This window comes from Acomys russatus, chromosome 14 (genome assembly GCF_903995435.1).
Source record: "Acomys russatus chromosome 14, mAcoRus1.1, whole genome shotgun sequence".
NCBI classification, from domain to species: Eukaryota; Metazoa; Chordata; class Mammalia; order Rodentia; family Muridae; genus Acomys; species Acomys russatus.
In genome coordinates, this window is record NC_067150.1 from 10,829,975 (window position 1) to 10,857,739 (window position 27,765).

The 27,765-nt window shown below is 44.4% G+C and overlaps 2 protein-coding genes and 1 non-coding gene across 4 annotated transcripts in view; 1 reads left to right on the plus strand and 2 right to left on the minus strand.

Moving 5' to 3' along the window:
* Positions 1–24,568, minus strand: C14H11orf54 (chromosome 14 C11orf54 homolog). Its single transcript, XM_051156772.1, has 8 exons — positions 24,301–24,568; positions 14,187–14,285; positions 10,270–10,343; positions 9,998–10,099; positions 7,535–7,711; positions 6,140–6,289; positions 3,600–3,713; positions 1–604 (listed from the first exon to the last, which is right to left on the minus strand). Exons 1-8 carry the CDS (start codon positions 24,566–24,568, stop codon positions 431–433), a joined length of 1,158 nt encoding a protein of 385 aa, XP_051012729.1. The 3' UTR covers positions 1–430.
* On the minus strand, positions 15,747–15,874 carry LOC127198793 (small nucleolar RNA SNORA24). The gene has a single exon (XR_007831841.1). It is a non-coding gene; the product is annotated as a small nucleolar RNA SNORA24 (small nucleolar RNA).
* Taf1d (TATA-box binding protein associated factor, RNA polymerase I subunit D) overlaps positions 24,319–27,765 on the plus strand; it is a 5,176-nt gene continuing 1,729 nt past the window's right edge. Inside the window, exons 1-3 of one of the 2 annotated variants that reach the window (XM_051155931.1) lie at positions 24,319–24,337; positions 25,802–25,895; positions 26,567–26,948. In XM_051155931.1, the coding sequence (XP_051011888.1) occupies positions 25,828–25,895; positions 26,567–26,948 (450 nt within the window). In that variant the 5' untranslated portion in view covers positions 24,319–24,337; positions 25,802–25,827. Of the gene's footprint in view, positions 24,338–24,520; positions 24,681–25,801; positions 25,896–26,566; positions 26,949–27,765 lie in introns of those variants that run through there. The other variant, XM_051155930.1, reaches the window with a different exon arrangement.

The following is a 27,765-nucleotide window of genomic DNA, read 5'->3' on the forward strand; positions in this document are numbered from 1 at the left end:
CAAGACAGGGTTTCTCTGTGTAGCCTTGGCTGTCCTGGACTCGCTTTGTAGACCAGGCTGGCCTTGAACTCACAGCGATCTGCCTGCCTCTGCCTCCCAAGTGCTGGGATTAAAGGTGTGCGCCACCACACCAGGCTAATAAATAAATCTTTTAAAAAATCTCCTTCACATGAAGATGAGAAATAATATGAGTGTCATGCATCCATATATACCCTTGCATTTCAAATGCCATAAAAATAATGAGTATGTAGTGAAATTGCTCAAATTGAGTATTTTTCTTCCATGCTGGGGATTAAGCCAGGGCCTTGGCTTACTAGGACAGCACTGTCTCTCTCTGGCCTTCTACTGGACTTTAGGATTAGTATCTGTTGCTGAGTTAATGATTTAACCTTAACTAACCATTTCTTTTTCTAAGCAAGCATTAGCTTCTTTAATCCCTCCCAAAAGCATGGGTCTCTTTGGGCTGATCGATGCGATAGAGGAACTGTGCAGGTAAGAGGTAGCCACCATACTCCACTGTGTCTGGCGTGGTATCGCAGTGGTAATGTCCACCTTCTCCATGATGACTGAAGAAATGTGTGTGCTCCAGTCGCAAATCAAGTCCCTAGGGCCACAGAGAGTCTGTTAGGATGGAGTCAAATCATTGTGCTTACAGCGTATTTCAGGGGAAAGAGAAAAGCTTTTTGTTACTTGTTTGTTTGTTTGAGACGGGAACTTACTATATGGCCGAGACTAGCTTTGAACTCCCAATCTTTCTAACTGTATCTTCTGAGTGACAGATCACAGGCATCTACCACTAAACATGCAGTTTAATTTTTTGCACTGCTGATGCTCAACTCCAGGGCCTCATGCATGCCAGGCAAGGGCTCCATTACTGCGCACATCAACTGCTGACCTGTTTTTAAGTAAACAATGGAGTCACACATGAGAAAAGCCAGGGATGCAAGAGGGTACAGTCACTAGAATGTCCGTTCTCTCACTGTACCGCAGTGAGACAGGGCCTCACTATATAGCCCAGGCTGGCCTGGAACTCAGAGATCCTACTAAATGCTAGGATTAAAGGCTTCTTCTACCACACCCAGCTCTTTTATTGTTTAGTATACAACTTCTGTGTTATTTTAAATGCCTATTCTTTTCCTTTCTTGAAGCTAAAGTATGCTCTGTCTAAAGGTCAGTGCAGAAACCACATAGCTCTCATCTTTCAGCGTGGTGTCTATAATAGACTGGCTATGGTGGCACATACCTATAACCTCAGCACTGAGGAGGCAGATGTAGGCAGGAGGGTCCTTGGCTACATAGGGAGTTGGTGGTGGCCTGGATTGATCTGTAAGGTCAAGGAAAAAGAAAGCCAGTAGTGATGGCGCATGCCCTTAGTCCCAGCACTTGAGAGGCAGAAGCAAGTGGCCTGGTCTACATAGTGAGTTCTGGTATAGCCAATGTTAAGTCTCAAACCCTGGGACAAATGGCTGAGGTGTCTATTTAACATATCAACGCAGACGTAGCTGCCAGGTTTTCCCAGCATCCCTCAGTCCCTTTTACAGGGTATGGCTGGCATACCCTTTCCCCAGAGGCTCTTCCTATATAATCCAGCCATTTTGGTTACCCATCCTATTTTTACCTTTTGCCCTTATGGCTGCTGCACCTGGTTTCTTGCCCCCTTCCCCACACCCCTACAATAACCTTTCTCCTCCACCCTGCCTAGATCCATGAAACAAACATGCCTGACCTATAAGCCCCTTGCCTAAGGGCAGACATTTCCTGAAATGCTGGATGTTTTCCACTCTCTGAACAAGTCTGTTTGAGCCAGCTGCACTGGACAGATTTGATCACATGTAGTGGGAGGTATGAAGCCAGGAAGTACATCAAGATGTATAGGTACAAAGGCAGGAAGTACATCAGGATGTAGAGGTACAAAGGCAGGAAGTACATCAGGATGTAGAGGTACAAAGGCAGGAAGTACATCAGGATGTAGAGGTACAAAGGCAGGAAGTACATCAGGATGTAGAGGTCCAAAGGCAGGAAGTACATCAAGATGTATAGGTACAAAGGCAGGAAGTACATCAGGATGTAGAGGTACAAAGGCAGGAAGTACATCAGGATGTATAGGTACAAAGGCAGGAAGTACATCAAGATGTAGAGGTACAAAGGCAGGAAGTACATCAAGATGTATAGGTACAAAGGCAGGAAGTACATCAAGATGTATAGGTACAAAGGCAGGAAGTACATCAGGATGTAGAGGTACAAAGGCAGGAAGTACATCAGGATGTAGAGGTACAAAGGCAGGAAGTACATCAGGATGTATAGGTACAAAGGCAGGAAGTACATCAGGATGTAGAGGTACAAAGGCAGGAAGTACATCAGGATATATTCTTGCCCCAATTGGACCTGGTGGGAAATACGTCACCTTATGGGTTTGCCTTTATAAGCCTCTGCAAAATGTGACTTGTCACCATTTTCTGGGAACCCTGGAATGGATCTGGCCAGAATCCATCTTCCTGGCCAGTATTTAATTAAAAGCCTGCTTCAAATTAAGTTAAAAAATTGTGGTAGTGGTCTTATTCTCACATGACTCTCCTAAGTATGTAGGATCATTTGTTTCTGCTGGCTTTTGCTACCCACTAAATTTGAGTCTGGAGCCAGCCTCTTTAGCGGCATCTTCCTCCACCTTCTCTACCCACCCATCTCTCTTCACCTACTCAGCAAGTGTCCTCTCTGGCTTCTGGAGCCTGCCACGCCCCTTTAGGGTGCCTGCCATGTGGGCATCTCCCTGCTATGCCCTTGAGGACACCCACCACATGGACAATTCTGCTTACTAAGACACTAGTCCCTCTCCCTCTATTGGACATGACTGCTCCTAGGCATGGTGGAGGACAAAGTTTATTGTTGGGAAAAGGGAGAGCATAGCCAGAGGCAGGGACATCTGGATGAGTCTAGTGTGGATATGACCCTGAGCCATGTGAAGAAAGGGGGAGGGGCAGGGGAGGGAGAGAGAGAGAGAGAGAGAGGAACCAAGTGCAGCAGCCAAGAGGGCAAAAGGTAAAAATTGGGTGGGTAACCAAAATGGCTGGATTATATCGGAAGAGTTTTGGGGGAAGGGCAGCCCAGTCCCTGGGCTGGAGAGTTTTGGGTAGAGACTGAGGGATGCTGGGAGAACCTGGCAGCCGGGTCTCCTTTGATATGTTAAATAGGCCCCTCAGCTATTTGTCCCAGGTTTGAGACCTAACAGCCAGGTTAGGTAGAGAGACCTTGTCTCAAACAAAAGAAAAGAAGACAACCAAACAAGAAGATAACCCCCAAGGCTATCCTCATGCATAAATAACAAAACCCCAAACTATCTAGTCTAAAACAATGTGAGGCTGACAAGATGGTTCAGGTGGCAAAAGTGCCTGCTGCCAAGCCAGACAACCTGAGTTTGATGTGTGTGCTCACACTGCAGGAGAGAACTGACTCCAAGGTGCTTTCTGACCTCCAGCCATGTGCTGTAACATGTGCTACACACACAGACACATGTGAACACAGGCCATGATAAATAAATACTTTATAAAATGAGTATGTCACCAAGTATTTTCACTGCGTATAAAAGGCAGATGAGAACTCACCGGGTCTTTGGAAACAAAAACTGGCAGACAAACCAAGGGAGCTGTCATCTCGTAAAACTGCAGCCACTTATTCACAGCTTCGTCAGATCCCAGTGGGCAGGGAGAAAAGTCTGGCTGCAATGAAGCATTGTCAACAGGAACACACACTGAATATTAATGAGAATTAAATGTTTAAAGTATGATCTCATTGGTAGAAGTTTTATACATCTCACTGACTGGGTTTTGGAATCAATTTCATACCCCAGTTTTTAAAAGGCTAGCTAACCAATTTGTACAAACTAAAACTTATTCCTAAACTGAAGAGTGGGGCAATTAACTATTTTTACTTTTCACAGATTTCAGTCTTTCTGTTGCATATGTTCTCCATTCTATGTGTGATTTTAATTTAATTTCATTTTTTGTGATATCGGGAGTTGAACCTGGGGCAAGTACTGTACTACTGAGCCATAGCCTCAGCTCCTCCCCATTAAAAAATATTTTTCTTATACAATTCTTGAGATTGAAACAAGGGCCTCCTGCCTTCTAGGCAAGCACTCTACCACGGAGCCACTCAGCTTTCCCTTTCCAGACCTTTGAGCCTAGCCTTTGGTTTTCTTCAGGGCTAGGGATCACACCCAGGGCCTTGCACATGCTGGTCAAGGCTCTCCTCTGAGCACCAGCCCCAGTTCTTTTGAGTTTGTCTGTATCTCATAACTGCTGCCAGGAACAGCAAGCAGGTGGGACAAAGTGCTGTAATATACGATTATGCCACACAACCTATCCAGTATAAGGAAGTTTATTTGGGGGAGGGGAAGAAAAGTTAGGGCCTCCAGGAGGAGAGGCAGAAGAGGATGACTGGACATGTAGACAGACAGACTGGGACAGAGCCATGAGGGCCGAGAGAAAACATGGGGACAGAGGGAAACTGGAACACACACACACACACACACACACACACACACACACACACACACACACGGGGGTGGGGGGGAGAGGGAGAGCCCAAGCTCTGAAGGCAGGTCAGCGGAATCACCTGCATGCTAACACAGAGAAACAAGATTCTAGAAGTGGGTAGAGGCATCAAAGAGAGTAAAATATATTGTAAAAGCTTAAGCAAGGAGGTAAGAGAACATATTTAGGAAACTATAAAAATTGCTGAAAGAAATCAGAGTGGGGCCAGCAACTTGGGTCACCAGGAAAAGGTGCTTGCCATGTCAGCATGGTGACCTGAATTCAATCCCTGAAACTTACAACAGAGAAGAGAACCAATATGGAGGTCAGAGGACAACTCTGTCTTCTCCTTCTCCTTTTAAGTGGGATCTTGGCATTAAATACTTCTTTTTAAAAAGACGTATTTATTTATATATATAAAGACTATTGCATGCATTCCTGCATGACAGAAGAGAGCATCAGATTCTGTTATAGATGCTTGTGAGCCACCATATGGGTGCTAGGAATTGAACTCAGGACCTTTGGATGAGCAGCCAGTGCTCTTAGCCACTGAGTCATCTTTCCAGCCCCTAAACTCTCCTTCCTTGCATTAAACTCTCCTTTCCTTTTTTCCTTCCTTCCTTTTAATAGATCTGTTTATGTATATGAGTTTTCTTTCTGTATGCCTGATCCTTATCAGATAACACTAAAAATGGTTGTGAGCTATCATGTGGTTGTGGGATTTGAACTCGGGACCTCTAGGAGAGCAGCCAATGCTCTAAAACCACAAAGCCATCTCTCCAGCCCCTGGGTATTAAAATCTTATCTCCAAGGCTTTCTAGGCCTCCTTTTCCCACATCAATCAGTAATTTAGAAAGTACCCACAGGCCAATCTGATGGAAGCAATTAAGATTCTCCCTTCCCAGGTGACTCACCTGTGTCAAACTGATGAAAACAACAACAACAACAACAGCAACAACAACCCAGCCGGAACACATGTCGACCAACGCTACAGAACAGAGAGGCCAGAAACAGAGCCTTGCAAAGAGGAAAGAGGGTGGGGAGGAGCGAATGACATTTTTTCTTTTTAAAAAAGATACTTATTTTTATTTGTATGTTTTGCCAGCACATATGTGTGTGCACCATGTGCATACCTGGTGCCCATGGAACTGGAGTTAATGAAGGTTGTGGGTCACGATTGGGGAAATTAAACCCAGGTCCTCTGCAAGAGCAGCAAGTGCTCAGTCAACAAGGGCACCAGCACCAGCCAAAGGGAAAACTGACACACACGTGCAAACAGATAACGGTAGACTCTTTGCAATATACATACAAGTTACCTTCAAATGGAGCCAGGATAAAATGTCAGCTAAAATTTACAGAAAATGTACAAAAACATGGGAAACTTTCTGACACTGGAGTTGGTTATGGTCTATTGGGCCACATGAAAATTAAAAATTTCTACCATGAATGGTGGTATATATCTGTAATCCCAGCACTTAGGAGGCTGAGGCAAAGGGCTTGTTAATCCAAAGTCAATGCAGTCTGTATAGTAAGTTTGAGGCTAGCCTGAGTCACACAGCAACACTCTGCCCTCACCCCCAAGATGCAGGCAGTAGACACAGAGCCTTTACCATGATATGGGCCTTGACTTTCCCGTTCTTCACAAGGAAGGTGCCGCCCATTCCCACAGGCTTGTTTCCATAGTGCTTCTCCAGAGTCTGCCTCATGCATGTCACAAAGTTAAGCTGTCCTGTTCTTCTCTTGGCGTTCACTTTAATGACCTGCCCAGGGTGAAATAGTGCACACTGTATAAAGCTATGGCGATAACTACCTACCTGCACCATTTTAAAACCAGGTAAATAGTCTTATCTGCTCAGTGCACAAAGATTAGAGTTGCGATGGCTCAGTCCTTGTGAGCCTTATTTATTTATTTACTTACTTATTTCATGTGCACTGGTGTTTTGTCTGCATGTATGGCTAAGGGTGTTAAGTCCTCTGGAGCTGGAATTACAGACAGGTGTGAGCTGCTGTGAAGGTGCTGGGGAATTGAACCCAGGTCCTCTTTTTTTTTTTTTTTTTTTCCGAGACAGGGTTTCTCTGTGTAGCCTTGGCTGTCCTGGACACACTCTGTAGTCCAGGCTGGCCTCGAACTCACAGCGATCCGCCTGCCTCTGCCTCCCGAGTGCTGGGATTAAAGGCGTGCGCCACCACGCCCAGCTTCCCAGGTCCTCTTGAAGAGAAGCCAGTTCTCCTAACTGCTAAGCCATCTCTCCAGCCCCCAGTCCCTGTGAGTCTTAACACACACACACACACACACACACACACTCCAGCAGTCTTATTCACAAGTCCTTGAACTGAATCCTATTCTAAATTCTGGAGCCTCAGGGTACTTTGGAAAGTTTGAAGATTACTGAGCTTAAAGGGAGTCACCTCTGGTGCTAGGCTGGAGACATGTTTACACGGTCTCACTTCCTATAAAATTGTGGATGAGGTTTCCTTCTGCTCCTGGGTACTATTACATCTCTATCTCACTTCTCAAATAGCTGAAGCAGCTCTCTCCTGTCAAAGACCTGAGTCCTTACAGGGCTAACACTGAGATCACGCTGACAAGCATTCTTTCTCCTTATTGTGCTCTTCATTTTGTTACCGTCAGCTCTAGCACAGTGCAGGTTATTCTGAAATAAACAAATGCCTAATCACCACCTGTAAGTAAGCATAATCTTACTGTGTATGCAAGTTATGATTATCCTAGATTTGTATCTTGTTACCTTCTACTCAGAAAAGTAGAGTCAATGGATGCTTTGTTCACTAATATTCTTGACTTTGGTTTTAAAAAGGACTTTGTCTTTCCCTGTACTGTTCTGAATCTTTTTTTTTTTTTTTTTTTTTAATCTAAGTAGGTTATATAAAAGCTTTGGCACTGGCACATCTGATTTTCTTGAAGTAACTATATTGTGGGCAATAAAAGCTCAAATTTTTAGCTATCTGAGATGTAAAGAATACTATGCTTTTATGGGCATAATCACCTTGCCAGGTTGGCCCTCACTGGCAAAAAGATTAGCCAGTAGTGCACATCCAAAATCATGGTATTTCTCGCTGTACTTTTCCAGCAGGCACGCTCCATCTGCAGGATTTATACAGGCAAAGTAACTTCTGTTCACAGGTTGGCTGTGTTCACTTGCTGTTTGAACAATTGGCATGAACTGGAAAGAAAATAGTCAATTTTAGTTACTAATGAATTTTTTTTTTCTCTCAAGACGTTAGGAGACTTTATCCCAGATCTTTTCCAGTATAGTCCCATGCTATGGTGATGCTGCAGATGGCACCCAGGCCTGTGTTCATCCTAGGACAGGCTCTACCCCGGTCACATTCTCTGCCAAATTCTAACTGCGACCAGACAGCAACATGATCATTCCCTAGTGCCACCTCAAGAACACACTGGGCTCAATGACTGGGGGAAGGAGGCTTGCTCCCTCCCTCCCTCCCGGCTTCCTGGCTGCGGTATGCTGAGCGGCTGTGCTCCACCATGTCTTCCTCATCACGCTGTGCTCCCACCCTCCCTCCCTGCTTCCTGGCTGCGGTATGCTGAGCGGCTGTGCTCCACCATGTCTTCCTCATCACGCTGTGCTCCCTCCCTCCCTCCCTGCTTCCTGGCTGCAATAAGGTGAGCAGCTGTGCTCCCTCCCCAAAGGTCCAAAGCAACTGGGAAATCACAGACGAAAACTCCTGAAACCATGAGCCCAAACGAGGTTTCCTTTACTTATATCCATTTCCACTATTTTTGTCACAGCTGTGGAATTTAACACAGTTTATAAAAGGTTTTGAATTTTCTTTTAGATGTATTTATTTTATGTGCCTAAGTGTTTTGTCTGCACATATGTGTGACATGCCTGGTGCTCACAGAGTCCAGAAGGTGGCATTGGATCCCTGGAACTCGAGTTACAGATAATTGTGAGCTACCATATGGGTCCTGGGAACTGAACCTGGGTCCTCTAGAAGAGTAGCCATTTAACCTCTGGACCACTTCTTCATCCCCAGTCTTATAAAACATTTACAATATTTCTCTTTTGGAGACAGCCTTTTGCTGTGTAGCCCGGTACCTTCCTATGAAGGCTAACTGGCCTGGGACTCCTACACTCAGATACAATCCTCTTGCCTCAATTCTGAGATTTCTATGCCTACCACACCACCTGACGAAATGTCTTTCTAATTAGTCAGTTAATTCTTTCTTTGAGATAGGGTGCTATTCTGTGGTCCTTCTGGCTGTGTAGATCAGGCTGAGCTCAAACTCATATAATCCTACTCAGCCTCTTGAGCATGAGCCATCATGCCTGGCTCAAGATGCCTAATCATAGATTTAAGTCTTTTTTATATCCTGAACCCTGGGAAAGTTGTATCACTGCTTCTGCATGAGAAGTTCTATAACTTCTGAACAACCCCCCATCTGATGAAGCTATAAGAAAGTGGCAGCCCCTTCCCACCATCATGACTATAAGTAGGCAGTGGTAGCTAACTACCATAGCGCACACGGGGTATGACTGTGCTTCGTATAAATGGAGCAAAGCATACTGTAATATAGCACATGTAGTATGCATGACACTCACTAGTACTTTTGTAAATAGCCACTGGTTCACTGTGATAGTTATTTACTATTAGGTTTTTTTTTCCCCCCTTTCTGTTTTTGGTTTTTCAAGGCAGAGTTTCTCTGTGTAATAGCCCTAGCTGGCCTGGAACTTACTATGTAAACCAGGCTGGCCTCGAACTCAAGAGATCTACCTGCCTCTGCCTCCCAAGTGCTGGGATTAAAAACATGCACCACCACGCCCGGCTACTATTTGATTTTTAATATGGAGTTCTCCCCATCATTCCTCTTTGAATCCAAAGCTGCCTTCATGTGACAGCAAGGGTGTATAGAGAAGCGAGGGATCCTATGACATGTAAGAAAAAAAGCCACCAAGCACGCAGTGGACACGCCAATCCAGAACTCAACAGGCAAAGGACGACAGCCTGGATTGCATAGCCAGGTTCTGCCTCAAAAATCCAAGGATACACATGATGCATACACAAACACACAACATGCATACACGTAACACAAACCCCTACACACACACACATCCTTTAGGCTTAATCCATTCTCTAAAAACTCTGAAAGTAAAACAGTCATTTCCTTAGCATTGGACCTATTGGAGTGTCTACTTGGCCCTAATCTGGAAAGATATCAATTCTTTACAATTTACTCAAAAAGAAGGTGGTTTTTTGTTTTTGTTTTTTCCCCTTTGAGACAGGTTCTCCCACTGCAACCCAGACTGACTTGGAACTCACTATGTGCCCATGACGGCCTTGAACGTGAACAATCCTCCAAGCCCCAGCCTCGTAAGTCCTAGAACTATATGTAGGAGCCACCACTCCCAGCTAAAAGTCAGTAAAAAGGTCATGAATAACTCAAATGTCAAATGAACAAAATAAAATAATACTATACACACACTGACCTCAGAATTGAACCCAAGGGTCTGAAATGGTCCTGCCCCTGCTCCAAGGATAAAAGCTCCAGGCAGCTGTATTTCCTTTGCAATTTCATTTAGGTCATAAACCTATAAAAAGGAAAAATTTAATAGAGCTGTCATATATCAATTTCCTGATTTATTTTTTACAACAGACCACTGGCTTCCCTTGCCTGCCACACTCACTGGTGGCCTTAGTGACAAACAGCCATCAACCCAGTTTCTATAGTTTGTGACACGAAGAATAAAAGCATACTTACTTTTTCTTTGTTTACAAGAGGCAATAAGTAAGGCACACCTCCTACTTCTACAATTCTAGTTTGCCCACAGATGCCTAAAAAACACAAGCCATCTTAAAATCAGGCAAACATATCATCCAAGTATAATTCCAGAAGACATTAATTTATTAGAAACAAATGAAACAGAATCTCAGTGTTGGAACTAGCAGAGATGAAAAGAAACAAGCGCCTCCCGCTTGGTCCTGCTTTAACTGCCACCCATGTCACCATTGCTGGGCATGGCCTGGCAGCCAGTGGCATGCCAACAACTGATATCTGAGAGGGCATGGACCAACTTTTTGGTAAAGTTTCTAAAATTCATTTGCCTAATCCTTTAAAAGTCTATCCCTCTGAGGGAGTCATTTTCATTTAAAAAATTATTCCTTCTTTGGCATAAGTTGCATTTACAAGTTTTTAAAACAAGTTGCTTTGGTGGAATGTTGGTCTTTACATCCATTCTGGTAAATCTTCTTCTCAGGTTACACAAACAACAAGTAATGGTGGACAACCTTTGGACACTAGCTAGTGTATGTCGCGGTCGTGTGGGTATTTAGTTGTCATTTTGTGCCACGGATTGAACCCAGCAGTAAAAACAGACACTACCACTAAACTGTCATCCCTCAACCCCGTTCTCTACTTACGTTTTGCTTATTACTTGATTATTGATCATATATGCCTGTGTGTATATCTGAGTGTGAGGTATGTGTGCACAGCATGTGCAGGTGTGTTTATGTGCATATACTGCACACACACACCACAGGCAGCAGCCAGAGAAAGCTGTTGATGAGCTGCTCCATCGCTCTCTACTTCTTGAGCATCTTTTGCTGGACCCGAATCTTCTGTGCCTGCTGCAGAGTGCGGGGTTACAGGCGCACGTGGCCACCTGCACGTTTATTGGGCTCTGAACTCAGTCCTCACGCTTGCGCAGGAAGCTGTTACCCACTGAGCCATCTCCCTGGCCCTCTGCTTACACTTTTTCTTTATTACATTCATTTCCTTTGTATGTGTGGTGGTGGTGGTGGGAGTGGTGTGTGGAGGTCAGAGAACAACTTGTAGGTGTCTTCCCCTTCCACCTCGTGGGTTCTGGGGATGGAACTCAGTTCACAGGTGTGACGACAAAGGCCTTTACCTGCTGAATCATCTTGACAGCCCCTTTCCTTGCATTTTTAGTAATTACTACAATGCAGTGAGAATTTGGGAGAAGGCACTTTCTTTTTTTCACATATACATTTATATTATTCCACATATGTACAATAAACTACCTATAGCAAGAATAACCATGATACAATCAGGAATTATATAAATGTTACATTCTTAGTGTTTTGGCTAGTTGTATTTGACAGCCTTGAAGAAAACATCTTTCCTAACTTGGTGCATCTAAAATTCTGATTGTAAATCAATCTCCATCACGTCTTGTCATTATCAACTTGAGAAGGCATTTTAGTTAGTTAGTTTGTTTGTTTTTTGAGGCAGCGTTTCTCTGTGCAGCCTGGGCTGTCCTGGGCTCACTTTGTAGACCAGGCTGGCCTCAAACTCACAATGATCCAATCTGCGTCCCAAGTGCTGGGATTAAAGGATAAAGCCACCACGCCTGGCTCAAGAAGGCACTTTTTAAAGCAGAGTAGAAATTATCCTTTACTTGAGAAGTCTTACAAGGATATCATTAATTGAAGTACGTTTAGTTACCCTACTGTTTGTTTGCTTGTTTGTCTTGGTTTTTTTGAGGCAGGGTTTCTCTGTGTAGCCTTGGCTATTCTTGGCTCACTTTGTAGGCTAGACTGGCCTTGAGCTCACAGCAGTCTGCCTGCTTCTGCTTCCCTAGTGCTACCATTAAAGGTGTTAGCCACCACGCCCTGTTACATATAGGAGCAATGCAAAAAGTCTTAAGGGGTGCCTTCTGTTTGGGGAGGAGCAGAAATTAGCCAGACTTCACTGAGATGCTGACGGCTGGAGGGAGCACAACAGGACGCAGCTGTCCAGGGAGCACAACCGGACTCAGCTGTCCAGGGAGTCGCTAAGAAGGAAGCCACAGGTGGAGATGTGCTACACACAGCTGCAGGATCTTAGGGATCTAGCTGAGACAGAGATTTCAAAGGTGCTGGGTCCTGGTTAAAACTGTAAGATCAAGCCGGGCGTGGTGGCGCACGCCTTTAATCCCAGGACTCGGGAGGCAGAGGCAGGCGGATCACTGTGAGTTCGAGGCCAGCCTGGTCTACAAAGTGAGTCCAGGACGGCCAAGGCTACACAGAGAAACCCTGTCTCAAAAACCAAAAAAAAAAAAAAAAAAAAAAAAGGGTACTCAAAATCAAAATCAGAAACCACAGACAATTAGAAGAGAGGGGGGAAAAGAGGTGATCTTAGTTTGTTCGTTTATAAGGTGGAACTGTGGCTGGAGAGATGGTTCAGCAGTGAAGAGCACTGGCTTTCTCTTCCAGAAGACCTGGGCTCAGTTCCCAGACGCACACCATCGGTACCTCCAGTTTCAGAGGATCTGGCATGCTCTTCTGGCCTCTGTTGCCCACCATCATGCACAAGGCGTTCACTCATACACGCAGACAAAGCGCCGACTGACTACACACAAAGTGTTTTCAGAATGGTTCCTAATAGTTTAACGTGTTGAGAGAGACTACAACCAACGTCTGTTTAACCTGGAAGACACCCCGCCCCTTCCCCCCCACAACACTCAACTGACCCTTTCTATAAGGTATCTTAAGGCTGAGGGGCATTCTGGGGCTTGGCCCAGGTAACGGAATTCATAGACATGAGACGGAGAGGCAGGACTAGTGTCTAAGAATTCTAAGCAGATTACTGTTTAACCAATTATGTTAATTAACATAAGAGAAACAGGAGAATGCACTCCTCTCTAATGCCCTCCTCACCACAGGCGTGCAGAGGAGGTTAGACTTGTGAAGCTCACCTGCATTTGGTCTTCCAACTGACACTTAGTTTACCTCACCTCGCTCGAGCACCAGTTTTCTCATCAGTAAGCTGGAGCTAGCCCTGGCCTTAGAGCGCTGCTGCCACAATACGTCTAATCCAGGAGTCTGTCACACTAAGACTGTTTTACGCAAATAGTAATCTCTTTCCCTTCTTACTTCAAACTTTGCAAGTTTCTTTTTTTAAAGCATTTTAAAAAATTAATTAGCCAATTTTTTTGAAAGGATCTAAGCATTTAATAGATGGCTCAAATATAAACCCTAAAAAGAGGCTTATTTCATCTTAAATTATGTGTTCAGTGTGTGTATGTGTGGGGATACATGCTCAGGAATACAGCTTCCTGCAGAGGCTGGAAGAGGGCTGCGTCCTCCAGAGCTGGAGGTCCAGGAAGCTGGGAACCACTCCATGTGGGCACTAGGAACAAAATTTGCATCCTCTAAAAAAGCAACAAGTGCTTTTGATTTCTGAGCCATCTCTCCAGCCCCCAAATATGGGCTTCTTAAGTTATTTTCTGGCTGGCATGGGGGCACACACCTTTAATCCCAGCACTCAGGAGGCAGAAGCAGACAGATGTCTGTGAGTTCGAGGCCAGCCTGGTCTACAAAAGAAGTCCAAGACAGCCAAGGCTACATAAAGAAACCCTGCCTAAAAAAAAAAGATATTTTCTGAGCTTGAGTAAACATATACAACCAAAAATTAAAGCAAGTTTGTACAAGCCATTTCGCAAATGAAAAACAAAATTCTTGCGCTATTAAAACTTAGCCTCCTGAGTATGTTACATAACCAAACCACTGAGCATTACAAACACACCTGAAATGCAGTCTCCCCCCTACAAGGCACACAGCAGAACTGAGCCTGAGAGTGGTAATAATCGCTGTTATTCATAGAGGAGACTAATACTGACTTCCTAAAAAGAGCATGACTGAAAACCAAGAACACATATATATTTTTTTAAACTGCACCTTTTACAGGAAAAGTGAAGGGCTCCTTGGTTAAGTCAGGGCAGTCATCCACAGAGACCTGGACATCAGCAAAGTTGTCCTGTAGCCCTTTCTGCAAAACTGATAAAAGACATGCAAAGAATTAGAATTAGGTATTAAAAAAAAAAAAAAGTGGCTACCACACACTGAATCTTCCCTTAAAGTGTCTTTGCTACCTTCACACCCTAAACTTACATCACTGAAAAGAACTTCAGTGCAAAGCACGTCGTCCACCACCAACTGAGGAATAGTCTCACTGACAAATGAAATTAGACTTTTACATCATCAGAAGGCATGATGTACTCCAAGACACATAAATACCCATAATTACTAACCCTGGTGTGGTGGTCTGAAGAGGAATGGTCCCCCACACACTTATATTGGAATGCTTAGTCACCAAGGAGTAGAACTGCTTGAGAAGGGTTAGAAGGTGTGGCCTTGTTGGAGGAGCTGTGGCTTATCAAAGAGGTATGCCGCAGGGAGTGGGCTTGGAGGTTTCAAAAGCCCATGCAAGGCCCGGCTCCCTCTCTTTGCCTGCTGCCAGTGGATCAGGATGTGACATTCTTAGCTGCTGCCCCAGCACCATGCCTGTCTACTTCCCTCTATGGTGACTGTGGGCTAACCCTCTAAACCGGTAAGCCAGCCCCCAGTTAAATGCTTTCTTTTAGGGCTAAAGAGATGGCTCAGAGGTTAAGAGCACTGTCTGCTCTTCCAGAGGTCCTGAGTTCAATTCCCAGCAACCACATGGTGGCTCACAACCATCTACACTGGGATCTGATGCCCTATTCTGGCATGTACTCATAAATAAATAAATAAATACATTTTTTAAAAAATGCTTTCCTTTATAGGAGTTGCCTTGCTGTCTTTACTAAAGCCAGGTGCCTGGGTCCATCACTCTTTTATAATATAAGGTTAGTTATGAGTGTAACAAAGACACTCTAATGGATGGTTTGCCATGTTTTGTCAGGGTGTCTCTTCACAGCAAAACAGTAGTAACTAAGACATGCAGAAAGGAAACAGACTCATACAGTGAGGGCTATCTTCCTTTGAGGACAGAATTTCAAACCACACATTCAGTGGAGGTTACACACAAAACCTCAAGCTAAAGAAGCCAGACATGAGAGTAGAGACTACTTGACTCCATTTGAAGGGTTTCAAATGCACGTGTCTAGGTGACTATCCTCTGGGGACGGAAAGGCAGAGCGGAAGGTCCATGAGGGGCGCACCCCCATGCTGAAGGTGTATTTCCATTGGAATGGTGATCTGCAGACACTATGCTTTACTAGGTGCCTCATGCCACAATACAAATGTAGGAAAGCAGAGTGTCTTAACATTCCAGAGCTCTTTTTCCTAGAACTTTGTTTTATTTGGCTTTTTCAAACAGGGGTCTTACTATATGTAGCCCTGGCCATCCTAGAACTCATTATATAGAGCAGGCTGGCCTCACTCAGAGATCTTCCTGACTCTGTTCAAGAGACATTTTAATAATAATTGAAAAAACTATGCCCAACTACTTGACTTCCACAGCTCCTTATCAATGAAGAATGTTACTTGTTAAAGCCAGAATCTGCTATCCATTAAGTGGGTGACAGCTTTGTCAACAAGAACAGGCTCTTCCACAGCTTGGAAGGGATACTGCTACAGTGAAGATCTATTTAACAGAAATAGATGTACTCCATTTATTTACGTGTGTCTGTGTGCGCGCGTGCATGCTCGTGCACGTCCTCATGCATGCCGAGGTGTATGTGGAGGTTATCTGACAACTGGTGGGAATTGGTTCTCCTCTTTCACTCTGTTGGTCCCAGGGATAGGTTGTCATTCTTATGCGGCAGGCACAGTTACCCACTGAGCCGTCTTGTCAGGCCCATGAGGAGATGTATGTATGTGTGTGTGTATGTATGTATGTGTGTGTGTGTGTGTGTGTGTGTGTATGTATGTATGTATGTATGTATGTATGTGTTTTGTTTTTTTAGACAGGGTTTCTCTGTGTATCCCTGGCTGTCCTGGACTCACTTTGAAGACCAAGCTGGCCTTGAATTTACAGAGATCTGCCTCCCTAAATGCTGGGATTCCACCACACTCAGATGAGGAATATATATATATATTGTATATGAGTGCTCTGTCTGTATGTACAGGTGCACGCCAGAAGAGGGCACCAGATCCCATTATAGATGGTTGTGAGCCACCATGTGGTCGCTGGGAATTGAACTCAGGACCTCTGGAAGAGTAGGCAGTACTCTTAACTGTTCCAGCCCGAGGAATATGTTTTTAAGGATCAAAAAGTAAGAAGAAAGCAATGAAAAAAGCAAGTACATGTTTGATTCGGTCTCTTCCAGAACACATGTTAAGTACCAGACTGTAAAGACAGAAGCAGCACAGAACGGACCCTAACAGCATCAAGGGCAGGGCAAACCCTGAGACACCACAGGTCTGAATGCTTCCGCTTGTGCGTTCGTTCATCTTTTCTTCTCTAGTTTAGACTTAGTTTAGAACTTCCTCAAATTCTTATTTGAACAAAGGAGAGAGAGAGAGAGAGAGAGAGAGAGAGAGAGAGAGAGAGAGAGAGGAGAAGAAAAAATCCACACAGAGCAAAGTGAATTGACAGTCTGAATCAGGAGGCACAGTATATTTGGGACTATGATCAGTAGTAGACTAAACACTTTGCTCTATTATTTATTTGTTTTGAGTGTGTATGAGTGGTATGCCCACATGTACGTCTGTGCGCCACCTGTGAGTCTGGTCTGAAGGAGACTGGAAGAGGGCACTGAGTCCCCTCGCACTGACAGCTACAGCCAACTGTGAGCACCATGTGAGTTCAGTCAGTGCTCCTAGCCAGCCCCAGCAGACCACATTTAAAGAATATTAGGATATTATTATTGTTAATATTGCATAACTCCGCTGCTCATTTTCATTGCCTGAAGGTGGGAGCAACAAGACAGCTGTCACTAGTGACGTGATGGCTCCTTCTGGAGACTAAGCAGAGAAAGAACCAGCACTAGGGCTGGGAACAAAATGAACTTTGAATTTATCTATAATCACGCTTCAAACAACGTAAAACTGCATGCATATGCATCGCTTTGTAGAAAAGACTGGCTTGTACGGTGCTTTATGTGCAGTTTCATGAGATGCTAAGGTCTTGAAATTAAACAGCTTTCATTTTGTTAACATCAAGATGGCAAATAACTATAAATTTTTATAAATAACAAAGCCTAAAAACTTAGAAAAGTTTGGTGTTTTTTCTTGAGACACAGAATTTTGGAATTTAAAAAATATATATATACGAGCAGATACTGAAATGGAAATTTCTGTATCAAAAGTGCCATTTCAATAATGTAGAGGCAGGAAATTAGGCACATCTGTATCTTAGGGATCTTTAGGTTTTGTTTCCTAGAACAGTCCTTAAGTACCCAAGGCTAGCCAGGTGTGGTGGCACATGCCTTAATCCTAACACAGAGGCAGAGGCAGAGGCAGGAGGATCTCTGTGAGTTTGAGGCCAGCCTGGTCTACAGAGCGAGTTCTAGGACAGCCAGGGCTACCCAGGCTAAACCATGCCTCAAAATCAACAACAGCAGCCCCAAACAAAACAACCAGCCAACTAAACAAAACCAAAAAGCAACAAGCCCAACCCCACTACCTTTTTTACCTTCAGCAAGCTCCTCCAGACTTGGCACATGAAGAGAAAACTCAATACAAGCCATTTCTTTCTTTCTTTTTTTTTTTTTCTTGGCAAGGCTGCCCAAACACAGCAGCTGTCAGCTAACTACCACACGATTCCACAGGTTCCGCTTCTGGAAATAAATAGTAGAGTTCAGCTACTTGATGAAGGCGAAAGCCATGGAGGTTCCATAGCCTCAGCGTGCACTTACGCAAGGAGGGCAAAGTGCTCCGAGGATACATGTGCACTCCACGTGAGCAGGAGCTGAGAGACCTCTCTCCTCCTGTTCTTTCCCTCTTCTTTCTTTTCACCTATTTTTCTGTTTTCTTCCCTCTTTTCCCTTCTTCCTTCCTGGCAGTGCTGTGTGTGGAACCCAGGGCCTCAGCTATCTCTCAGCCCACACTGTTCTATGAATTTGCTCTTTATGGTTTTTCCCCTTTCATTTCTATCTGTTCAGTACTGGTGTTGAACCACGCCTCAGGTATGCCAGGAAAGAACTTTCCCCCTGAATGCTATACTCAGCTTCAACCTGAGCTATTCTAACAGAGTATCTATAATTCTTGAGCCAAAAGATATGTACTGCCGTGGTGGTGCACGTCTTTAATCCCAGAACTTGGCAGGCAGAGGCAGGTGGGCTGCTGTGAGTTCAAGGCCAGCCTGGTCTACAGCTAGAGCTGCACAGAGAAACCATCTTGAAACCCACCCACCCAAAAAAAAGAAAAAAAGATATATACTAAGGATTACAGTGAGTGATTTCATATGTGTGCATGTGTGTATGTATGTACAGTCCATCCCATCCACAGGAGTCTATACTATTACATATATAAAATACTTATCACAGATCCCTTGATTACTCTATATTGACATTTAACTTAATAGTTAATTGTCTTAGACTTATTAAATTGCTTTTAATATTACATTCATTTAGTTGTGCTGTGTCATACCTGTGGAGGTCACAGGATACTTGTAGGATTTGGTTCCCTCTTTTACCATATGGATGCTGGGGACTGAACTCTATGATAGTCAAGCTTCATGTAAGTACGTTCACCCACTGAGCTATCTTGCTGGCCTGACTACCATTATTGTTGTTGTTGTTATTGCTTTTTTTTTGAGACAAGGTTTCTCTGTGTAGCTCTGGATGTCTTGGAACCCAATTTGTAGACTAGGCTGGCTTTGAACTCACAGAGATCCGAGTGCCTCTGCCTCCCAAGTGCTAGGATCGAAGGTGTGCACCAACACTGCTCAGCTTTAAAAGGCTCTTGTAGGGGTGGGGTGGGGTCTCTGTTGTTCAGGAGAACAGAAGAGAAGAGCAAGGGTTTGAACCTTAGGCTTTCAGACTTGGGTCTGATGCCTTATAGACTAAGAAACAATTATTATTATTTCTAAATGGAGAACAAACTGTATTCTAAAAGTAGATCTCAGTAACAACAAAACACCAAAAGCTGGCATTAAATAGAAAAACAGATAACAGGAGTTGTTTCACTTTTTTCCTGGAGCTAAAAATTTTAATATAGGTTACCAAATTTCATTTGTTTACATTTGAATTATTCCTTTTATCTACCATTTTAATAAGAGACAACTTTGGAATTTTGGTTACCAATTGAAATGGAAACCTGTCAAATTTTTACTTTAATTTACAAATAAACATAATTGTTGAGTACTTTTAACATTCAATTATTCTGGTAAGCTAACCAATTATAATCTTTTATTTCCAAAAATGCACATCAAAAGCACTTTACAGGAAACAGGCATGTACATGCATGTACTTACCTCTCCTGTTCAGGGGATGAGGCTAAGAAATACGAGGCTAATAAGTAACTAGAAAGAATTCAGGGAAGGAAAAGGAGGTGGGTGGAGCGATGACAGGCAGGGCCAATCACAGCACAGGACTGTCAAATCACTAGGGCATTTCTCTCTCCCAGAGCACCCTGGGAGTAGCACTCAATATTGTTAATGTAACATCTTCTTAAGTGGAATGTGCTTACAAAGCAAGTAAACAGTAGGCTTCTCTTGATTTGTTTTTATCCTTAGGCAGGATCCACAAGCTGTCTACCTGACGGAACTCCCTCAACTCCCAGAGGTCTCTTGCCTCTGCGTCTCTAGTGCAGTGCGAGCATACCTGACTTAGATGGGAAGCTATGAGGTGTGTGTTGGGAACGGAACTCAGTCCTGTTGGAAAGCAGTACACGTTTTAATTGCTGAGCCATTTCTCCAGGTCCACATTTTTTTAGGCACAGGATTTTTTCTGATTATTTCACTAAAAAAGTATTTGTGCATGCATGCGTGTGTGTGTGTGTGTGTGTGTGTGTGTGTGTGTGTGTGTGTGTGTGTGTGTGGGCGCGCGTGCGCATGATAATCCACATGTGGAAGTCAGAGGATAACTATGTGGGTCCCAAGGATCAAACTCCAGTTATCAGGCCTGGTGGCGGCACTTAGTCATCTCTGGCCTGCAATTTCTCTTTCTTACGAAAGTTTCAGAACATATATTCTCCATGAACGTACCATTGCACATATTTAGCACCTAACATTTAAAGTTTTTCTTTATGTTAAATAGATGACACTGACTTTACTAACCATTTGTGTTTATTGTTCTTTAGTTATTTAACAAATATACTTTTTTTTCCAGACAGGGTTTTTCTGTGTAACAGCTCTAGCTGTCCTGGAACGCACTCTGTAGACCAGGCTGGCCTTGAACTCACAGAGATCCTCCTGCCTCTGCCTCCCAAGTGGTAGGATTAAAGGTGTGCGGAACCACCGCCCAGCTAACAAATATACTCTTATGTTTCAAATGAAATACACATAATTCTTGAAAATGACCTCCAGTTGCTCTAATCATACTTGAATTACTCTAACCGTATTTTTTGATTATGTGGTCTTTTTTTAAAAAAAAAGATTTATTTAAGTATGGTGTTTCACCTGCAAGCCAGAAGAGGGCACCAGATCTCATTATAAATGGTTGTGAGCCACTTTATTGAACTCAGGACCTTTGGAAGAGCACGCAGTGCTCTTTTGTTTTGTGGTTTTGTTGTTGTTTTGTTTTGGGGTTTTTTGTTTTGTTTTGCTTTTTTTCCAGACAGAGTTTCTCTGTGCAGCCTTGGCTGTTCTGAACTCGCTTTGTAGACCAAGCTAGCCTTGAACTCACATGGATCCACCTGCCTCTGCCTCCCAAGTACTGGGATTAAAGGCACCACCACGCCCAGCGAGGCAGGCGCCCAGCTAGGCAGGGCTCTGAACCTCTGAGCCATCTCTCCAGCCCAATTGACTGGTCTCTAATTGTTTAGAACTACAACATCTTAATTTTCTTTTGAAACAGTTTAAGATTGGTATATTGTATACAAATGGATCCCACCCACTCTTCACTCAGATGCCCTCCGTTAACAGTTTATCACATTCTGTATGCAGCAACCAGTGACACTTGTTCATATAGGAACATGCCAAAATCTCCACAGTGAACAGCATATTAATTCATTGCTGCTTCTTTTCTTTTCTTTTTTTGAGATAAGATTCACCATAAGGCCCAGGCTAACCTGGGTTTACATATCAAGTTCTAGGACAGTCAGGGCTGCATAGAGACATGTGTCAAACAACAGCAACAACAGCTTTCTCAAAAGCAGATCTGTAGGCAGAATGTTGTAGAAGGATGAATTATTCTTTCTATATTAAACAATGTGGCAAATTATGACAGCAGGCTTCTTTAATCAAGTAGTTCCCCAGTGATTGACACAGAGAGACTATGACTTATTGACAAGCTGTAAGCCTGTGACTGAGTAGAAGGGAGGAAGGCCTGGGCTTGGGTTCAAGAGATGAGATGAGAGAGGGAGAAGGCGGCGGAGCAGCAGGAGGGGGGAAGCCAGAGAGGGGGAAGTTGTGATAGGGCAAGACTGGAGTGAGCACTGGCTGTAAGGACAGACTGACAGAGCAGAAGCCGCCCCTGGAGTCATCAGATGGGCAAGTGACTGGCTTTTATGTGGGTGGTTTTGTTTTGTTTTGTTTTTTCAAGACAGGGTTTCTCTGTGTAGCCCTGGCTGTCTAGGACTTGCTTTGTAGACCAGGCTGGCCTCTAACTCACAGCGATCCCCCTGCCTCTGCCTCCCAAGTGCTGGGATTAAAGGCGTGCACCACCACGGCCGGCTTTATGTGGGCTTTAAAGGGACTAGCATTAGAGTGGGTCAGAATCTGCCCGGCATAGTGAAGACTCAGGAGCTAGATGCTGGGGTGAAAACCTGCTAGCTTAGAGAGACAGACAAAGTACCCAGCTACCTTCCTATGCAGCTTATGTCCCAGAGGACAAGCCAAAAAGCCCAAGGCCCAAAGCTTGCTTCTTCAATGCTCAAAACACCTCTTCGTAAGATGTATTTATTATGTGCAGTGTTCTGCCTGCATGTACACAAGCACACACGAAGAGGACACCAGATCTCATTGTAGATGGTTGTGAGCCACCATGAAAACAGCTCTTCTTATCCACACTGTCCTAAATACCCTTCAACTCAAAGCTCCACCCACTCATTAATCCCTGTCAGCTGGTTTCTTGCTTGGCCTCTTGACCTATGGTTAATTTTATTAACTCCTGTGAACAGAAAGCTCTTGTAGTAAAGGTGTGTGCTAGGGCTGGCTGAGCCACACCATAATCCCGTGTTTACAACAAACAGGAAGTTCTTAGATCAAAGGTGTGCATTAGGACTGAACCACCCCAAACAAGAAAGAGGTGTTTGCTAGGCGTGGTGGCCTTTAATCCCAGCACTTGGGAGGCAGAGGCAGGTGGATCGCTGTGAGTTTGAGGCCAGCCTGGTCTACAAAGTGAGTCCAGGACAGCCAAGACTACACAGAGAGACCCTGTCTTGAAAAACCAAAACCAAACCAAACCAAAACCAACAACAACCCCAAAAACAACAAAACAAAACACCAGGTTTTTACAGGTTTCACAATCTCAGGGTTCAAAACAAGATGAAGCATCCTGCATCACCAGAATGCACCCCCATCTCTAGCTGGACCAGTGAAGAAACAGGAGAGTTGTTCAGAGTGATCCTGAAGCATGAATTGGTCACGCTGCAACTTTGCCTTCCTCCTAGGTTGGCATTCTTCTTTCTTCCAAGTACACGGCCCACAATGGGTGGCCTATTAGCTAATTATTAAGTATTTATGATACACCAGACTTTTATGATATACTAGACTTTACCTTTGAAGCGTGTTTGTCTATGAGAACTCATCGGATAGCGAAACAGGAGCAGGTATGCCCTACAACCATAGCTTTGTCACCCACTCAATAAAGGTGTCTGTTATGTTCCATTAGAACTTCTTCCTGGTGGACCTGCCAGGTGTGGAAGCCCACAGACTGTTGTCAAAAGGTGCAAGGATCAAGAAGTCAAAGTGAGGCACGTGAGTTAGTTTGGAACATGGTTCCACAGCTACCGTATACAAATACATAACTGGTACAAACGATGAAGCAGGAGCCCAAACGGCAGCGATTCTCTGGCAGTGCACAACATAAGGATGATAAAACGTGCTAAAAGTTCTAATCTTCCTCTCTTTTTCTTTTTGTTTTCACAGTGATCCGTTAGCCTCTGCCCCCCCCCCCCCCAAGTGCTGGGGTTGCAGGCGTGCACCACCACCGCCAGGGTCATTTTTCTTTACTTAAGGGGTCTCACTATGGTCTAGGCTTCTCCAGTTCTGGGATTTATTGCCTAGGTGCCCAGCTATTTCTGTCTCTTGCGTTTTGAACTTTGCACTGATTGGTCCTTTCACAATACACGGGTCCTGAATGTGACAGTATGAAACGCTTGCCCTGGAGCGTTTGTACGTGCTGCTGCTCATGGGCACGATGGCTCAAGTAAGAGCCAGACCTCCTTACTTTCAAGGTGTGTGCAATCCTAAAGTGACGCTAAACGGCAGGGGCTCTGCTGGCTTGCTTGTCATACAATACAGAGGTGCAGCATGGAAAAGAACTCAAACCAGCTCATTCTTGAAAAGAAAGTACTGTAAAGGTTAGTACCAACCCCAACCGAACTGGTTTACACTGTTCAGTCAGATCAGGATCGGAAGGAGGCAGTTCATGCCTTCTGGAAGCTGGTTCCTGGAGGGTGGGGTGCCAAAAGCACGGGTCACCCCGTCGTCTGACGAGGAACTTGGCACACTGCAGGCTCAGCCCCCACAACAAACCGACATTCACCTGACCCGCAGTGTCTTCACGCTTGCAGGAATGCCTTCTTTCCACTCTGGAACACGGGTTCGGTCTTCTGCCTCTCTCTTCCGCTTGCTCAAGGCCCTGGGGCACAAGTCCAGTACTGCCCCACCCGGAGTCCCGCCTACCACATAGTCCACCCGCAAAGCCACGCCCACGTAGCCGTGCCCCTTGGGAGGGGGAGGGGTCAACTGGCGTTCGCTCTCGAAGTCACGCGCCACTGAGAGTTCACGCGAGATCTCAGCCTTGCCTAAGTCACTTGCCGGGAGCCCGAGCTCTCTTTTCGGCGCCGTGAAGGAGGTAAGCGTTTATGGTTGTGCTGGGTGCTCCGGTCTGCAGCTGCTGACCCCCCGGGGCCACAAGGACCACGGACTGGGGCGCCTTGGGCGGCTGTCCGCGCGGAACCGGTCCAGGCTCCGGGCATCCGCAGGCCACGCGGGGCTCCCGGTGGCTGTTGGGAGATGCCTGGGTGTATCCGGAGATTTTTCTAGTACTTTGTAAAGGACCGTGCGCTGCCTGCCCGCATCCCATACGTGCTGAGAGGCGCTTGTCCGCCGGCCCACAGCACGTGCTCTACTCAATAGCTTCCTTTCCACCACGTGGCCCCCAAAACTTGCAGTCTCAGTTTAAAGGCAACGTACAGGTAGGATTGATTCCCAGATAGGTTTCTACAGTGTAGTTTGCATTTATCTTAGATTTAGCCATATGTCGTCGGTGCAAACGGGCCAAACATGTTAAATTTCAGTTTTGATGAGTTTAAAAAAAAATCAACACCCGGGTGTGGTGGTGCACGCCTTTAGTCCCAGCATTTGGGAGGCAGAGGAAGGTGGATCTCAGTTCGAGGCCAACCTGATCTTCAAAATGGAGTCCAGGAAGGCCAGGGCTACACAGAATCCCTGTCTCTTAAAATCAAAAAAAAAAAAAAAAAAATATGTAATGGGTACTTTTCAGCCTAAGGTCTTAGTCACCAGGTTTTCTTACCCTTGAAGGTTTTGATTAGTTTGCTTGTAGGATTTGTGTAGCCGAGGATACCTTTTAAGGTTTTTATTTTGAAAGTGTGGGTGCTTTACCTAGTATGTCTGCACCACCTGTGTGCAGTACTCAGGGAGCCCTGGGTACAGCTGTTTGTAAGCAGCCATGTGGGTGCTAGGAGTCTGATCTGAGTCAACCGGAGAACCGACAGTATATTTAACTGACTGCGAAGCCATCTCTCCAGCCCTATCAGAAAGGCTCTTTCACATTCTCTCGGAATTACAGGCCTGTGGCTGTCTTGGCCAGTAATGATTTATGTTTAAGCCACTACATATACCCCAATAGCTCAAGCTGAGGTGGCAGCCCACATTGTAATTAATAGTCCTATATTACTGTGTGGCTGGCTGGTGGTTCAGGCTAAATGAGTGCTCTTTTGGGGGCACATTTAGAGAGAAAGCAAACTGCATTGGAATGTGCTTTCTTTGCTGTCACTTGTAGATAAAAAGAATTGTGCAAATATATGCTGTATGTGTGAGGGTACCCAGGAAGTCAAAGAGAGCCTACCATTTCATGGAGCTGGAGTTAGCAGGTTGCCAGTCGCCCAGCGTGGGTGCTGGAAACAACCTGGAAGAGCTGGAAGGTCTGAGCTGCTTACTTGAAGGTTTTAAAAGCATATCTAGGGTGTACTGTTCGTAGTGATTTTTTATGAAAGTTCACAGTGGTAAGGCGTGTTGAACTTTTCATTAGAATGCTATGTGTGGAAAGGTACATCACTGAAATCTGTAATTGCAGAAAAGTGGGGAAGGCACAGAAAAGTGATGGCTCAACCAGAAGTGAATTCCAACTGCATGACATCTGATAGAGCTGAGAACATTGGAAACCAAAGGTAAGGGAGCTTTTGTGGGTAAAGGAGAGTCAGTCCAAATGTTAAATGTTTTTGAGACAAAGTCTCAATAGGTATGGCTTGCCCTACCTCCCAAGAGCTGGGATTAAAGGGTTATTGCCACACCCTGTAATCCAGTATATTTGAGTGATGGGAAGTTATTGCAATGCGTGTCAGTAAAGATAATAGAAAAACTATTAGTCAAACTCTTGAGCTTGATGAATATAGTTTAAAAACTATTGCAGATAGTTCCCAATTTGAACATGTAAAAGTGGAATATGGTTTTCTAGTAGCAAAACTACTTTTGGGGTCATTTTTTTTCCTGATTCTGTTGGCCTATTTTTGTCTTTTGTGGGAGCTTTAGTGGTTAAGTAGAGCTTTTTTGTTTGAAAGCTTGACCATTTTAACAAGTGGTGTTTAGATATGATGGCAAGGACACAGTGCTTAACTGGGGGTTGGCTTTGGACGGAATGTACTTGGGATTATTTAGATTTGTCATGTACATGAGTGCTTTGCCTGCATGTATGTCTATATCGGGTGTTCCTGATGCTCTTAGGTCACTAGAGGTCATAGCTCTGAAACTGGAGTAATGGATGATTGTGAGCCTTGCTACTCAAGACTGGGGATTATTATTTAGTGATATTTGAGTAATTTGAATTTAATTCTTCATTTAGTGATGATTCAACGCATAGCAGCTTATTTAAAACACAGTGTGTTCCTTCATCTACACAAAAGCAGAGAAACCCTACTGTAAAATCTGTTATTTCACCTGTGAGTCTGGACACTGATTCATCAAGTGACTCCTCTATAGAACCAAGGCCTTTGACTTTAAAGGCTATTTTTGAAAGATTTAAGAAAAAGAAACGGAAGAGGAAGAGGAAAAAGAGAAAATATAAGCCAAAGTTAAGACCAAGGGAAAGACCACCTGGAACAAAAAACAACAGAAGGCCAAAAATAGATAAGAAACAAATTAAAGACAAAGGAGCTATGTTTCCAGTCTTAGAATCTGAAAATGGAAAAGAGCCATTACCTTGGAAAAAAATATTAACATATGAGGTGAGTCCTTAAAAAGTTTATTCACTGGAGTCATTTTTATGTATTAAGTAAATTAGAATGGTTTGTTGGTGCCTCCTGCCCTCAGGGTTTTTCTGTGTAGCCTTGGCTGTCAGACTCCTTTGTAGACCAGGTTGGCCTCGAATCACAGAAATCTGCCTACCTTTGCCTCCCAACTGCTGGTATCATTTTCTCTCCGTGTCGCCCCCCCCCCCCCTTGTTTTTTCGAGACAGGGTTTCTCTGTAGCCCTATCCTGAACTGATTTGTAGACCAGGCTAGTCTGAACTCAGTGATTCGCCTGCTTCTGCTTCTCCAGTGCTGGGCCGTGAAGTCCCTCAGTTGGTGTTTTGAGCACTCATTGACAGTTAAAGCTAACTATGGCAAAAGCTGGAGAGATACCTAGCTCAGCGGAACCAGGTTTAATCCCCCATACCCAACACATGGTGGTTCACAACCATCTGTAACCCAGGGGTTCCCTCTTCTGGTTTCTAGGGGCCAGTCATGCATGCAATGCATTGACATACAGGCAAGCAAAACATCCACACACACACAATAACCCAGATTCTAATTAGGTTTTTCAAAATATTTGTTGAATGTAAGTGGTTCTCGGTTGGAATGTGTAATCCGAGGGTTAGTATAGGCTTTCTATTCCTGTGTTTTGCATGTGCAAAGCTAGCCAATTTGGGTTGTCTTCCTGTTCAGTTTGTTCTTAGGTACTGTCATAACTGTCCACGTCTGGAATTACAGTGGAACCACCAGGTACTGGTGCTTTTGAATCTGTTCCTCTTTTTTGATGAAAAGCCATTGGCCAGCTGCTTG